Below are 17430 nucleotides of genomic sequence, written 5' to 3'. Positions count from 1 at the left end.
ATATTTAATTCAAGCATGCCCACAAGCTACGTTCGCTTTTTATATTAAAATTAGCCAAACAAAAAGCATGGGAGGTAAACGCCCACCTTACCAGAACAAAGCAGTGAGTTTTCTTCAAGTTCATTTGGCTTACTGTTTGTTTCTGGAAGAAAGATGACATGTGGAGGAGATGACGTGGAGATGACAAGAGTGAGGATCCAAGGTATGCAGTGGAGTAACTAGCAATGTTGTGTATAAATAAGTTCCAGTTGGTTGCCTGATTTATAAGTAGCAGTAGTTAACACTCTCTTGAGATTAAAAGAGGAAATTAGAGTGTGAATGTCTCAAACTTGAGGTTTAACTAGATGGATGTGGAAGTCCCCAAGCATAACTAATAAGTGCCATCTTCAGGAAAAGTATGGGAGCAGGACATTTAATTAATCCGAAAAATTACCTTGTGGGCCGGGGGGTCGATAAACAACTGCAAAATGGATTTTAAAAGGGTAGATAATAATATAAGTGGTTTGAGATTAGAAAAATGTGTTTGAAAAAAATATGACCAGAATATCAATATTCCCAATAATTATGCACACAGTGTAGTAATAGATGTACTGGAATCTGATCGGTTCACTGTAGATTGGCAATTCCAGAGACGAATAGAAAAAGAAAGTGGTGTGTTAGCAGATATAGGCAAAGTACGCAGGTTGTTAGGTTTGCACTGCCTGCGATGTGTGATGTATGGTTTGCAATTGGTAATAATAGTAGGGATATGAATACACATAGTAAGTGTTGGTAAAACTGAAACAGAAGTGAAGCAATGTGTAAGATAAGAGGATAATTCAAAAGCGATTCTTATGTCCATTGCCGGTGACCCCACCCGGTGGAGTCGCATGGTATAGTTGATGGTCTTTACACTCTTCACTTGGGGGCTGCCACTGTATATTAACCTTATTTATACCCATCTGACACAAAAAAAAAAAATTGGAATTGAATTCAGATGGACACACTTTACTGTTTATGGCAACAAAGAGCCAAGCAAGCGCACAACACTGACAAGGTATGCAATCTAGAACGAGACCAAACGTGATTTGAGCACATCTTAACACGGTAAACAAACAAGCATTTCCTAGCAAGGACAACTGTGTTAAACACTAATGAGAGTAGAAATACATAAACTTACAAGATGCTTTAAACTTGCACAGATAAACTGCTTCTCTCAAAGAGTTATTCCTTTACACTGTCTTTTGCTAGCACTTGAACACACTTTACTGTGCATCACAACAAAGAGCCAAGCAAGTGCACAACACTAACAAGGTATGTGATCTAGAACGAGACCAAAGGCGATTTACATGTTAAATAGCATTTCATAATAAACAAATTATGCTTTTAGCGTTAGTTCTGGCAGGTCATGTGAGTCAAGCTTGCATCAGCTGACTCTCAGATCTACCTAAAGGATTGTTGGTTCTTATTCAAGCTCTATTCAGTATTATTCAGTAGCTTTTTCGTTTGATCGGGAGCAAACTAGACGGTCTGCAAATTCCTATGCTTTCTGGCTGATGTATTGGTCACTTTTGAATGCTGGCGGTGCTTTCACTCTAGTGGTAGCATGAGACAGAGTCTACAACCCACACAAGCGGCTCAGGTAGTGCAGCTCAACCCAGCAGCAGGACCGCTACCTCCGACTTTGTGCAAGGAGGAATAGGAGGAGCACTTCCAGAGCCCTGCAAAATGACCTCCAGCAGGCCACAAATGTGCATGTGTCTGCTCAAACAGTCAGAAACAGACTCCATGAGGGTGGCATGAGGGCGCGACGTCCACAGGTGAAAGTTGTGCTTACAGCCCAACACCGTGCAGGAAGTTTGGCATTTACAAGAGAACACGAAGATTGGCAAATTCGCCACTGGTGCCCTGTGCTCTTCACAGATAAAAGCAGGTTCACGCTGAGCACATGACAGAAGTGACAGAGTCTGGAGACGCCGTGGAGAACGTTCTACTGCCTACAACTTCCTCCAGCATGACCGGTTTGGCAGTGGGTCAGTAATGGTGTGGGGTGGCATTTCTTTGGAGGGCCGCATGTGTTTGCTAGAGGTATCCTGACTGCCATTGGGTACCAAGATTAGATCTCAGACCCCTTGTGAGATAATATGCCAGTGCGGTTGGCCCTGGGTTCCTCCTAATGCATGGGGGAGGGTGTCTGGCCTATCGTTGGTAGGTTGCATGAATGGGCAGGGAGTTTTTGTCTAGAACAGAACTATCCCGCCAAACCAAACTGTATGCTAAATGTATATCATTTTGACAATAGTGGTCCTGACAGAAATAAAGCATAAAGCGTTAGTTCTGGCAGGTAATGTGAGTTAGGCTTGCATCAGCTGATCACATCTACCTGTAGTAATGCTACTCCCATAACAGTGTTCCTAATTAAGCATTATTCCCTAGAACAGAACTATCTCGCCAAACCAAACAGTATGCTAAATGTCTTTCATTTTGATGACAGTGGCCCTAACAGAATTATAATTAGGAAAGTAATTTGTATATGGCAAGACATTATAGAAGGAAAGACAATTTAAACTTTGAAAATTGAAATTATTGGATAAGAACTGATGATGACATCATAGTTTTCTCCACAACTGCTTTAAAAAAAGAATAACTCATATTTTCTTAAACAAACTGAATCAACATTGGACTGATTTTACCTGAACAATGACAATTTTCTGTTGATTTACAGCAGAACTGAATTCTGCTTAAATCACTGATTCACTGTAAAGCTGCTTTGAATCTATCTGTATTGTATATTGTATTGTCACTTTCCAGCGATATCGTATACTATTTGAACTGAACTGGATGATGATATCACTGAATTCATTGATGAACTGCATTTAACTGAAAATTCATTGTTTACAATAATGCATTACTTACACACTATTGTGCTGTTTAAATACTGTGCAGTTGCTTTGAATAAAGGTGACTTGACTATTGTATAACATGCTATATAACTAAGCATGTCTTGACTTTTTGTTCTGTTCACCATGAGAGCATTTTCATTATGCATGTTTGTCTGTTTGTTTTAGAAGATATAGAAACAGTATATTTTATCAGTAAATGCAATACAAAAAATGTAAGAATAATAATAGTCTAAACCATCATCTGTATGTTAAGTTATTCCAAACTTGAGCTTAACCAAATACATTTTTCAAATGGTATAGCACAATGTGTCGGCATAGGACAATGTCAATGACAGACTCACTTAACTAAAGAAAACGAACACTACAGAAGGCATAAATATAAAAGTATATCTATACACAACATACAGACATGTTCATTGTCTGTTCACCATGTCTGGTTTCCCCCCCCCTTATGTTTTGTTGAGCTAAATTGTCGTCTTTTGTCACACAACTTACCTCATTATCTCCAAATTACACTTTATATGTTCCAGTCCAGTGCAGAGCAGCTTTACTCCTGAATCCTGCAGGTCAGGATCTATTTGGACGTCACACGTCAGGTCACGTCACACGTCACTTCCTGTTTGTCCTAGCGCGCACCTTGAGTTGAAGCTCCGTCGAGTCAAATTACTATTTTCTATTTTTAAACCTAAAAACAATTATATACACCATCGTTCTTGTTTTTCCATAACATGTGAATATACCCGTCGTGTGGTACAACAAAAACAATCGGAACGCCTTGTTATCATTAGTTTTTATTTTTGCTTTCCCGAGTCTGCTACTAAGCTAGCTTATAACCCGTTTAGCTTTGCCAGCGTGGTCGCGGCTAATCTTGCATACATCGTTTATTCTCTATTCACAAACACTTAAACTGCTTACTCACCGTTACTTGCTTTAATGGCGAATTTGTGTCTACCTTTGAGTGCAGGTGAAGACACGTTCGAGCTGCACTCGGTTCTGATGGAGCTGGAGGCAGTGGAGAAGCAGATCCAGTAGCTCCTGGCAAGACAGATTCAGCTGCGAATCCGAAAGGATGCTCTGGAATCTGTCCGGGTAAGTGTACAGCTCGATCCTAACACTCCCATAACCTCTACTCCGTGTGATTCTCTGCACAGATCCGCCGCACCCAGGACGCGATCCTCCCAGATGTCGTTCACTCCGGCGCCGGGACACCACGGACCCTGGGTGCAGCAGCAGAGGAAAGCGCGAGCCAGACCCCGAGCCAGGACCTCTCCCCCTCCGCCGCCCCCAGTCTTCGAGATCTCCACCCGGAACCGCTTCGCTCCCCTCCGCGAGACGGAACGCGACGCTGTGATCGTCGGAGACTCCATCGTCCGGTACGTTCGTGCTAACTTAGCTAACGGTAAAGTGCACACTCGCTGTTTCTCTGGTGCTCGCGTTGTTGATGTCTCTTCACAGATACCTGCCATCCTGAAGGACGATGTGAGCGTCGGCGCGATCGTCCTGCACGCAGGGGTGAACGACGTCAGGCTGCGGCAGACGGAGGTCCTGAAGAGGGATTTCAGGAGCCTGATCGAGACGGTTCGCAGCACAGCGCCCGCGACGAGAATCATCGTGTCAGGACCGCTTCCCACGTATCGACGTGGACACGAAAGGTTCAGTAGACTTTTTGCTCTAAATGAATGGTTGTTGTCATGGTGTAAAGAACAGAAACTGCTCTTTGTCAATAATTGGAATCTTTTCTGGGAGCGTCCTAGGCTTTACCGCGCTGATGGCCTGCACCCCAGCAGAGTCGGAGCAGAACTCCTGTCGGACAACATCTCCAGGACGCTGCGCTCCATTTGACTAGTAAGCAATTCTTCAAATAGTTGCGTTGATGGCTTTTGTTATGCACATTTAAACAATAGTATTGGTGCTGTCCAACCTATAAAGACTGTGTCTGTTCCTCGAATAGTGAGGTCAAAACAAAAATTTAATGCAGGATCTAGAACAAATCTAATCGTGATTAGACCAAAAAAATGCACAATAAATGAACAAAATCAATTTTTAAAGCTTGGGCTCCTAAACATTAGATCACTCGCACCCAAAGCACTTATTATAAATGAAATAATCACAGACAACAGTTTTGATGTACTCTGCTTGACTGAAACTTGGCTAAAACCAAACGATTATATTGGTCTTAATGAGTCTACTCCACCAAACTACTGTTATAAGCATGAACCCCGTCAGATTGGTCGTGGCGGTGGTGTTGCAACAATTTATAGTGATATTTTCAATGTTACCCAGAAAACAGGGTACAGGTTTAATTCATTTGAAGTACTCCTACTCAATGTTACTCTGTCAGATATGCAAAATAAATCTCTCCTATCTCTTGCTCTGGCTACTGTGTATAGACCTCCAGGGCCGTATACAGAATCCCTAAAAGAATTTGCAGATTTCCTTTCTGACCTATTGGTTAATTTTGATAAAGCATTAATTGCTGGGGATTTTAACATTCATGTTGATAATACAAATGATGCGTTAGGACTTGCGTTTAATGACCTGTTAAACTCTTTTGGAGTCAAACAAAACATCACTGGGCCCACTCATCGTTTTAATCATACACTAGATCTAATTATATCGCACGGACTTGATCTTACTAATATAGATATCATACCTCAAAGCGATGATGTTACCGATCATTTCCTCGTATCGTGCATGCTGCGTATCGTCTGGGCAGAACTATTGTTCCTGCTACCAAAGATAGATTCGCAAATAACCTGCCTGATTTATCTCAACTGCTCTGTGCACCCATAAATAAACATGAACTAGACAAAATGACTAGTAACATAGGCACTATCTTCTCTAACACATTAGAAGCTGTTGCCCCAATCAAGCTAAAAAAGGTTAGAGAAAAACGTACTGCGCCATGGTACAACAGTAATACCCATTCTCTCAAAAAAGAAACTCATAATCTTGAGCGTAAATGGAGAAAAACTAACTTAGAAGTTTTTAAAATTGCATGGAAAAACAGTATGTCCAGCTATAGACGGGCTTTAAAAGCTGCTAAAGCCGAGTATATCCACCAACTCATAGAAAAAAACCAAAACAATCCAAGGTTTTTATTTAGCACAGTGGCTAGATTAACAAATAACCAAACACCTCCTGACCTGAATATTCCTGCACAGTTTAATAGTAATGTCTTTATGAATTTCTTTACTGATAAAATAGACAACATTAGAAATACAATAACTAATATAGATACTACAGCAACTGATACTTCAACATTAGTCATTACACCGGAAGAAAAACTCCAGTGCTTTAAAACTATAGAACAGAAAGAATTAAATAAACTTATCACCACATCTAAACCAACAACATGCCTATTAGATCCTGTACCCACTAAATTACTAAAAGAGTTGTTACCTGTAGCAGAAGTACCGCTTCTTAATATTGTTAACTCATCGTTATCTTTAGGTCATGTCCCAAAACCATTCAAACTAGCGGTTATTAAACCTCTTATTAAGAAACCACAGCTAGACCCTGGTGAATTGGCAAATTACAGACCCATTTCTAATCTTCCATTTATGTCTAAAATTCTAGAAAAAGTTGTGTCTGCTCAATTGTGCTCCTTCTTGCAAAGTAATAATATCTTTGAAGAATTTCAGTCAGGTTTCAGGCCCCATCATAGCACAGAAACTGCACTTGTAAAAATCACAAACGTCTTGCTACTTGCGTCAGATCTAGGCTGCGTCTCATTGCTAGTTTTACTAGATCTTAGTGCTGCGTTCGACACTATAGATCATGAAATACTCATAGATCGATTACAAAACTATACAGGTATTCAAGGGCAGGCTTTAGGATGGTTCAGATCATACCTGTCCGATCGCTACCACTTTGTTTATTTAAACGGGGAGTCATCGCAGTTATCACCAGTAAAGTATGGAGTGCCACGAGGATCTGTCCTAGGTCCTCTGCTATTTTCAATTTACATGTTACCCCTCGGTAATATTATTAGGAAATATGGGATTAATTTCCATTGTTATGCTGATGACACTCAACTATATATTTCAACAAGACCAGATGAAACTTCTAACTTAGCAAAGTTAACAGAGTGTGTTAAAAATGTGAAAGACTGGATGACCAATAATTTTCTACTGTTAAATTCAGATAAGACTGAGATATTACTTATTGGACCAAAAAACAGTACACAGAATCTCTTAAACTGCAACTTGCAACTAGATGGATGTACTGTTATTTCCTCTACAGTCAAAAATCTGGGTGTTATATTAGACAGCAACCTGTCTTTTGAAAATCATATTTCCTATGTTACAAAAACAGCATTCTTTCATCTTAGAAACATTGCTAAGCTACGGAACATGTTACCTGTTTCTGATGCAGAAAAGTTAGTTCATGCATTCATGACGTCTAGACTGGACTATTGTAATGCACTACTAGGTGGTTGTCCTGCTTCTTCAATAAATAAGCTTCAGGTAGTCCAAAATGCAGCTGCTAGAGTCCTTACCAGGTCAAGAAAATATGATCATATTACCCCAATTTTACAGTCTCTACACTGGCTACCTATTAGGTTCCGTATCACTTACAAAATATTACTTCTTACCTATAAGGCCCTAAATTGTTTAGCTCCTGCATACCTAACTAGTCTCCTACTACGCTACAATCCCTCACGCTCCCTAAGGTCGCAAAACTCTGGACTTTTGGTAGTACCTAGGATAGCAAAGTCCACTAAAGGAGGGAGAGCCTTTTCTCATTTGGCTCCCAAACTCTGGAATAGCCTTCCTGATAACGTTCGGGTTTCAGACACACTCTCTATGTTTAAATCTAGATTAAAGACTCATCTCTTTAGCCAAGCATTCACATAATGTATCTCATAACGTTGTAATTTCAGTTACATCTGATCAAATGCACATTAATATTCCTCAGCTTGGGCTAAACACATCATTTTTGTTTGGTCGGAAGTTGGAACAGCAGCTACGCTAATTATTTCTTTGTTTCTCTGTCTCTGCCACGGGATTTCCATCCCGTGGTAACTAGGGTTTACACAAGATTCAGCCCGGATTCAGAAGAAGAGATGATGCCAACCCCTCAGAGGACCGCAGATGATGCCAGCCTTGAAACAACATACAGCACTACATAATTTTCCTACAAGTCGATTACAGCACATAACCATTGCAATTAGTGTTCATCATCTGTTTGATTACACAGTTACTGATTTTAATATTTATATCATATGTACATCGACTCAACATACAGTATTCACCACTAATAAGCTACTAAATATATTGTAGTAGCCTAAAACTTTTGTACAGCTGCTCTGCAACAATTTGTATTGTAAAAAGCGCTATACAAATAAACTTGAATTGAATTGAAATTATTATTGCTCATGTTCAGCTCTTTTAGACTGGTATCTGATTCAAGAACTGTGGCCAGAGCTGAACAGCTTTTGTTTGTTAAGCCACAATCATTTAGCCTACAAGGGAAATAAGATTACAGAATAATTATGAATACATTTACTAAATACAAATAATAAATATATTAGTTAATCTATAGCTTTAATTACAATGAATTATACATTTGAAAGTGCTAGTTCAAAGGAAAAAAATTGCTGAGTAAATTCTAATCAAACATTAACCATTGCGAACATGTGCGCTACCACTGGTTACAACGCACAATGCCGTAAAACATGTTGTAAAAACACAATGCTCTTTAGATAGTGCTCACAAAAAGATATGCACAAATGTTTGAAAGTAGCTGTTCTGTTTACCCTAAGGGGGTAAAACCCCCCTACTCCTATTTATATTTTAGGCTGCATGGATGGGCAGGGAGTTTTTGCCCACAACAGATCCATACTCCCAATCCAAACTGTACTGTCAATAGGGCTGTGATGGTCCCAATAACAATCATAATAGTCAACTGCCACCACAGAGGTCTGTTGCCACCGGCAGTAGTGCATGTGAAGTCACACACTCTATAACAGGCATAAAATACATAGTTTCTCCTGCATTAATTCTGCAGTGGTGGTTTTTAGTGTCCCCACCAACAGAAGCAGCAGCGAGTGCAAGTGCCTTCTGTGCAGCTGAAAGAGTTCCAAAGAGTCCCGCATTCAAATACATGCATAGGCTAAAGCTTGCCGGAAAGCCACAGCAAAAGTAATTACCATGTGGCGGGGGGAAATAGTAAGATATATCAGTGACATTGTCATAGAAATTAAGTTGACCCTCCTGACACACCATCTGGTCATTGAAAATACCTTTAGAGAGAAATGCATCTTTATGGATTACACAATGAAACAGTTTTGTTTTTTATTTGAATTATTAAGTTTTAAAGTAGTAAAGTAGGCTAAAAATGTACAGGTTTCTATATATATTTATTGTGTCTGTGAGGCAATTAGCTGGGTTATGGTTAATTTGTGTGAAGTGCTCCTGTTCAACACAGAGACAATAGAAAGTGCATCCTTTTGTTTTCTTTATTTTACAAAAGCATGTTTTGTTAATAGTGTGAGTACACACAAACTAAGGTAGACCCTTTAGAGTTCCATATGATATATTACTCTTACCTTTATGAGCAAAAATGACGGCATATATTTTAAGTTGTTTTCACATTATGCATGCTTTACAAACAAACGAAATGCAGGGGTGTAAAGTAACAAATTACAAATACTCATGTTACAGTAATTATTAGTATATATGAGTAATTGTACTAAGATAAAAAATTGTGTACTTTTACTTGAGACCATTTTAAGTGATGTATCACAACTTTTACTCCACTATTTTCCCTCTGTTCGTGGTTGTTACATGCTTAATTTTATTTTATTTTTTATTTATCAACGTGACTGGATAGAGAGAGACTAATCGGTCTTGTGACTCTTGTTATATCAACGTGTGCATAGAAAACTTTAAGCACCAACTGCTGCTAATCATGGCTGTTAGGCATTCTTCAAGAAGCAATTAATTCAAGTTATCAGCATCTTCCTCTAAGTAAATTTTGGGTTTCTCACTAAATGATTTGTATATATGCTTGCCTACCTATACATGGCCTGAAAGTTGGTGTAAATTAGTGGGTATTGTGTACAATGTTAATAACTCCGACATGTGCCACATTCATAATGCGGTAAATTCTCTCTCCCATTTACTGAAGATAGACACAATCTGCACTACCGCGTCTCTCCCGCACGTGTGTTGCTCAGCAAAAATGTTGTCAGATGTATGCTAATTATTTGTATGATAATTTGGACCTCTGTATGATCAATCATGCTTATACTTATAATACATATTGATCTAGCTGTGGATCCTTCATCTACCTTGCCCTGATTTTTAGCCAATGAGTACTATTTTGCGTCCATGACACCATCAAATCTGTACTGCAAAAGGACCCCCTCAACATCTGGCAACACACAGCCTTCTGATGACAGTGACTCAGAGAGTTTGGACCATCCCATTTACTTAGTAATTTACCACATAGTTATTTATTTGTAGCTGTAATTTGCAGGTCTTGTCAGAAAGCTGTTGGTACAGATAAATAGCTATATTCCGTACGTTTGATTTGTCTATGATAATTTTCTTCCAAATACAGTACATTTGAGCTTCTGGTCTACACTTGGAAAAGTCGGCAGCTTTTTAACTCCTGCCTGAGTTTGAGTGTGCAATGCACAGTGTTATCAAGTGTGTTGGGAACACTCAAAAATGGCTGGAAATAAAGTACTGAAATTATTTATTTTAAAACTGCTGGATGATAGATATTCTTAACTCTTTTTGACAAACAAGATAATGTGAATGACAGTATGTTCATTTTCTAAATGTTTAAATTGCAGTGTACCACATTTATTACAAGGAAGTAGAATCCACAGCTCCTACTGTACTAAGAGTACTTTTAAATTGACTAATCTTTTACTCTTACTCAAGTAATTTTTTGAACAAGTTTTTACTTACAGTATATTTTTTTAAAAGTAACGCTACTTTTACTTGAGTATATTTTTTCAGTACCTATTCCACCACCACTGAAAATAAATATAATAAAAGCTAATAAAAGCAAAAACGAGCTACAATAATGGCAGCAACAGCAGCTGTGTAATGGGGAAGAGAGAGAGAAAAGACACAGGCCAGTAATTCTGATAAGTTGTCGGACAAGGGCCTGGTGAGGTTATGATTTTTTGCAGGGAATGTTTGTTTAATAATTTAGCATTCTTTATTTAGGCTACTTTCTTTTTTAACTGTATTGTTTCTTTAATATTTACTTTACAGTTTTGTAAGCTGCTTGTTCACAATTACAGCTCTTATTGTCAATAATGTTTGATAATGGCCCTGACAGAAATGGTTATCTATAGTTTTATCTGTCCAACATATACATTTACATATACATATACATTACATATTTACTGAACCAAACTGAATCAACATTGAACTGATTTTAACTGAATAACGCCTATTTTCTATTGTCTTTTTAGAGGTGCTTTACAGCAGAATTGAATTTTGTTTGCATCACTGATTCCCTATTTTCTTGTTTTTAACTGTAAAGCTGCTTTAAAACTGTTTGTGTTGTATAAAGTGCTATATGAATAAATGTGTCTTGACTTTACTAGCTTTCACTACTTTTTCTGTTGTTTATCATGTTTGTTTGTTTTTAGAAGATACTTATTTTAAGCAAAATATAACAATGGTTCAGACTTCAAGAGGAAAACCCTAACCCCCCCAAACAGTATATTGTATCAGTAAATGTAATGCAAAAATGCAAAAATAATAATAGCCTGAAAGCATCTTAGTCTTAGCTTTTGATATCCAATTTAATATACAAAAGGATATGCATCATCTTAGATACAATTGAACCATCAAATGTTGTTTAAGTTATCCCTACCTTGAACATAACCAAATACATGAGCTGATAGTGTGCGCATGCGTGTCATTTTTCAAGCGGATGAAATGAAGCACGTTAGTCAAGTTGGTCTATTTTGTTAAACGTTTTGTTAAACGTTTACTTAAGGATTCTGTATTGGCTAAAATGGTTTTTATGATCTTGGTCAGGGAAGTTCCGTGGTACCATAATAAATGAGATGTTTGATTAAAAGAAAACATTTGATTTATGAAATAGCTGCACTGTAATAAAATATAATGATGACATGCACAAATTGTGTTTGTATTAAATAAACAATGTTTTAATGAAACAATACACAACTATAATTTGAACCATGTACAAAAAAAATTATTATTATAATAAAAAAAATATTTAACTTTTAAACATGGTGGTATTATGATAAAAATGACGTAATCAAACTACTGCACGAGCAAACCAAGCGGCACGTTTCAGTCACTCTCTGTGTGAGTTCTCGAATCTCATTCTCGACTCAAGAATCGGTTGCAGCGGTTGTCAGATCACCAGTACACTGAACAAGAACCCGGTTTCTTTCGGATCACCAGTACACTGAACAAGAACCGTTTTTTTTCTGAGCTGTTACTGTGCGCATGCGTGACTCGTGCAGCTGCCAAACATAAACAAGCTCCTGCTATGACTGACTCCATCTGAACTGAACTAGTTCTTTTTTACCACTGTCTCTGTGCTAATGCTATGAGCACGGTTAACTGAGGACTTGAATGAGGGGATCTGGTGAAACGTACGTTTATAACAAATAAATCTTTATGGATTGTGCATGTGCATAGTAAGCTGATCGTGTTTCTGATTCGAATTAATTTATTTTATAATTTATTAAATCAAGACTTGTAAAACTTACTCATATGATCACTGTATGTAACTGTATATGGGTGCTTAACTTTTCAGACCAAAATAATGTTTAAGTTATTAGCTACTGACTTTATTTGAATGTTGGCTTGAGTTCCGGAATGACGTCATTACGTAATAGCGTAAAAGAGCTGGTGAACCGTTTTTTTGAACCAGTTCTTTGAAGCGAACTGTCCAAAAGAACCGGTTCGCGGAAAAGAATCAAACTTCTCATCACTAACATCTAGTCATTCTATATACTGTATATCTATGGACGAGCTGCTGAAGTCAGGTCCGTGTGTTATTAAGGACCGGCGCGCAGCCTCCGCTGACTTTTAGTAACGCACGTTTACACCAATAGACGGAATAACTGCGGCCCTGAGACTGGAGGACCGAGGATTGTTTGTTTAATTTTTGATCTTCTTGATTTGTATTTTGTTTATTATACATGTATTTTATATTAGTCTTAGTTTCAGCATTTAAGTACTTTGTTGCTGTTGTACTTTGTAGTAAGTGTCTTGTCTCTTCCTCCCCCCCTCTTTAAGTAATATGGACTAGTCCAATTGTTTAAATGTGCCACGGGTGTGTCATTTGGTAGTACATGTTGAGTTTTGTTTGCTTTGATCATTTTCTTTGTTTCTTCATAGGCCTAGTTTTTTTGATGGTTGAACTTTTTGTCAAACTTTTTTTTTTTTTTGGATTTATTAAAATAATTATTTTTTTGGAAACTTCTTTTTTTATGGCCCTCATTATTTACTGCTCGGTCCCTCACAAGCTCAATTTTGTACAATCGTCACACAACTTACCTCAGTATCTCCAAATGACACTTCATATTTTCTAGTCCAGTGCAGAGCAGCTGTACTCCTGAATCCTGCAGATTATTATTGCTCATGTTCAGCTCTTTCAGACTGGTATCTGATTCAAGAACTGTAGCCAGAGCTGAACAGCTTTTGTCTGTTAAGCCACAATCATTTAGCCTACAAGGGAAATAAGATTATAGAATAATTAGACTGAATACATATTTATTATTATTATTTTCTAAATACAAATAACAAAAATATATTAATTTCATCTACAGCTAAAATTACAATAAATTATTAATTTGAAAGTGCTAGTTCCATTATTTCAAGGGGGGAAAAAAGTGAATTCTGATTAAACATTTTAACCATTGTGATCATGTGCTCAACATCGGCTACAAGGCACAATGCTATAAAAACATGATGTAAAAACTAAGGATGCATCGATCTATTACTCAGTATTGGTATTGGCTCCGATACTGGTCTTTTCTGGAGAGACAAAACTAATCCAAATCCGATATTGTGCTTATACTATTCTGTGTTATTGTTGAGCCCCACAAAAGGCACAAAAACATATAAAGCCTCATTAAGTTTTTGTGTGTAAGCTCCATAATTCAGTGTGAGGTACAGATTAATATTTAAGTCGTTAAATAGTTGCGAAGCTTGAAAAAAGGCTCAATAAACTAGCGCACAGATTTAATACACTACGTATCAATATCTCTTCCTATTGTACTTTTCCCTTTTCTATGCAAACTCGGAGGGCTGCGCAGCCAGTGCGCTGTGACCCCATGTTGCTTTAAAGGTCAACTGAAGTGGCTTGAAACATGTAGCATTATTCTATGTGGTGACGTACTTTTAACTGAAACAAAAACATAACGCCCAGCCCTGCCCACTAATTTTGAAAAGCCAATAGCGTTCCATTTATATCTGTTCGGGCAAGAGCCGTTGAGCTCGGTAAAGCCGCTTTTGTAGCTTATGATGGCCACAGACTAATAAATTACCCCACAAATTCAATATGAAACGTGCTAAAATGAAATAGTGATCATTATCATGCTGAGGCTGTGTAGTGGCTGTGTAGTTTAAAACATGCCGACCGCACATATGAACGCTTATGATCTGCTCCGCGTCTCTGTGTAGGGGGCGGGACACTACGGACTCTAGAGAGCATTTGATTGGACAGAACGTTTGATTAGAAACTGAAGTGCACGGTGATATCATCCAAATCCTTGATCCATATAGGCGGAAGTAACGAGACTGTAAGTTTTGAATGCCCATATCTTGTTAACGCGAATTTTGTCTTTGTTTTGCAGCACACTAGCTTATAGATCACCTTAAGGCTAATATATTCATACTAAAAGCCAAAAAACTTTAATTTTGATTTCAGGTGGACTTTAAGCACATCATTCTGAGCATGGGATGTGCATAAGCGTTTTGTGCTGTATTGGAGCTTTGGGTATAATAATACTTTTCAGCACAATTAAATATCATTAATAGTCTTTCTTGTTGTGTCCTCAGAGTTATCATATGTTGCTGCCTTGATTATCAATTTAAAATACATTTATTTGAATTTTATAGTATATATTTATATATAAATATATTTTATTCGTTTTTTTTTCATCAATGTATTTTGCAACAATACAAATAGCAATGTGTAACATTTTGCCAGATTTATTCAAACACTTTTATTAGTAAATAAAAATTTCACTAGATTTTATTAAATAATTGTGCACCCATTATTTTTGTAGAGTATTTCTTGCTTCTGAATTATCCACTAAACAATTTTATAATAGTATTTTGTCATAGATTTTGATATATATATATTTTTTTTTTCATTTTTCATTAATATATATAATAATGAATATATATAATAATAATGAATATATATATATATATATATATATACCATTTCATTTTATATTTCTCTCATTTTCCACATATTTTCCAGGATTTAAAATATCAGTAATTTATTTTCAAGTTTGGATGCAGGATGCACAGGAACCCTAGATATATTCATTTTTCAGATGAAAGCAAAAAAGATTAACTTACAGAGCTCTTTTGGAGGTTCTGATGACTGCTGATAATCTAATGAGACACTCGTCTGATTTCTTGAATTTCTGAAGCTCAAACTCCTCCAGCTCCTCCTCTGATGTCAACAACACAAAGGCCAAAGCAGACCACTGGGCAGGTGAAAGATCAGCAGATGAGAGACTTCCTTTGCTTAGGTGGGTCTGAATGTCTTTCACCAGAGTATGGTCGTTCAGTTCATTCAGACAGTAGAACAGATTGATGGATCTCTCTGGAGACAGATTAGCTTCCAATTTCTGCTTGATGTACTGAACTATTTCCTCTTTGCTCTGGTCATTTCCATTTTGCTGTGTCAACAGACCTCTTAAGAGTCGTCGATTGGACTGGAGTGACAAACCAAGGAGGAATCGAAGAAAAAGATCCAGATGTCCATTATCACTCTCTAGTGCCTTGTCCACTGCAGTCTTGAGCAAATCGGTCAAGTTTTTTTTGGACTGGAGTGACAGTCCGAAAAGGATATAGTCCAGATAACCACTGCCACTCTCAAGTACCTTGTACACTGCTGCCTTGAGCAAATCTATCATGGTTTCCCTTTTATTTCCCTGTTCTGTAGAGTCTTGATCAAACACATATTTCTTGTTGATGTCTAGAAACAAATGAGCATAAAGGGCTGCAATAAACTCCTGAATGCTCAAGTGAACAAAGCAGTACGTGGTATTAAGAACAATCCCAGTTTCCTCCTTAAAGATCTGGGTACACATGCCTGAATACACTGATGCCTTATAGACGTCAATACCACAGGCTTCCAGATCTGTGTCATAGAAGATCACATTGTTTCTTTCCAGCTGATCAAATGCCAGTTTCCCCAGTGAAAATATGGCATCTTTATCCCAGGAAACATCTGGTGTATATTCTCCATCATACTTTCGTCTGCTTTGCTGGATCTGAAATCTGAGAAAGTGTGTGTACATTTGTGTCAGAGTCTTAGGAGTGTCTTCAGTATTTGACTCCTGCAGTGTTTTGGAGGCATCTTCAGCAAGATTGTTTTTCACAACATTATTTATTTTCTCCTCCAAAATATTTTGGAGAACAGTGGCTGAAATCCAGCAGAAGACTGGGATGTGGCACATGATAAAGAGACTCTTTGATTGTTTAACATGATCGATGATTTCTTTGGCCAGATTCTCATCTGTGATTCTTTTTCTGAAGTACTCCTCTTTTTGTGCATCATTGAATCCTTGTATCTCTGTCAGCCGGTCGATACAGTCAGGAGGAATCTTACTGGCAGCTGCTGGTCTGGTGGTGATCCAGATGAGAGCAGAAGGAAGCAGATTTCCCTTGATGAGGTTTGTCAGGAGAACATCCAGAGAGACTGATGATGAAATATCAGAAAACATCTCATTACCATTGAAGTTTAAAGGAAGACGAAATTCATCCAAACCATCAAGAATGAACAGGACTTTTTGGTTCTTTCTTGTAAGGTTCATTCCTTTAGTTTCTGGAAAAAACTGAGTTATAAGGTCCATAAAACTTTGTTTTTCTTGCTCCTTTAAGTTCATCTCTCTAAATGGAAGAGGAAATATGAAGCTGATATCTTGATTTTCTTTTCCTTCGGCCCAATCGAGAACAAACTTTTGCACAGAGACTGATTTTCCAATGCCAGCAACTCCTTTTGTCATTACAGTTCTGATCTGCTTGTCTTGTTCAGGTGCTTCAAACAAATTTGTGCATTCAACCTGTATCTCCTGTGATTCATGACGTCTGGAAGCAACTTCAATCTGTCTTACTTCATGTTCAGTATTGACCTGTTCACTACAACCCTGAGTGATATAGAGATCTGTGTAGATGTTATTCAGAAGAGTAGAGTCACCTTGCTTTGCAATTCCTTCAAACACACATTGATACTTCTTTAAGCTACACTTTAGCTGATGAATGAAGAACAGCTCATCTAAACAAAAACAAAAATTCAGAATATTTTAATCTTATTTTCTCTCCTACATTTATAAATGACAGTATGACAA

General features: G+C 37.7%; 1 protein-coding gene across 1 annotated transcript in view; it reads right to left on the bottom strand.

The window, feature by feature from the left end:
• LOC141337932 (NACHT, LRR and PYD domains-containing protein 3-like) overlaps window positions 1–17430 on the bottom strand; it is a 78747-nt gene that overhangs the window by 54444 nt on the left and 6873 nt on the right. The window contains exons 5-9 of the mRNA XM_073843507.1: window positions 15976–17357; window positions 15431–15873; window positions 13394–13564; window positions 8235–8349; window positions 3378–3442 (exon numbers count right to left, since the gene is read on the bottom strand). Coding sequence (XP_073699608.1) covers window positions 3378–3442; window positions 8235–8349; window positions 13394–13564; window positions 15431–15873; window positions 15976–17357 — 2176 coding nt within the window. The remainder of the gene's footprint in view (window positions 1–3377; window positions 3443–8234; window positions 8350–13393; window positions 13565–15430; window positions 15874–15975; window positions 17358–17430) is intronic.

Source organism: Garra rufa, chromosome 7, assembly GCF_049309525.1.
Source record: "Garra rufa chromosome 7, GarRuf1.0, whole genome shotgun sequence".
Taxonomy (NCBI): Eukaryota; Metazoa; Chordata; class Actinopteri; order Cypriniformes; family Cyprinidae; genus Garra; species Garra rufa.
Note: the sequence above shows the minus strand (reverse complement) of the source record. Positions and strands in the feature narration are given on the sequence as shown.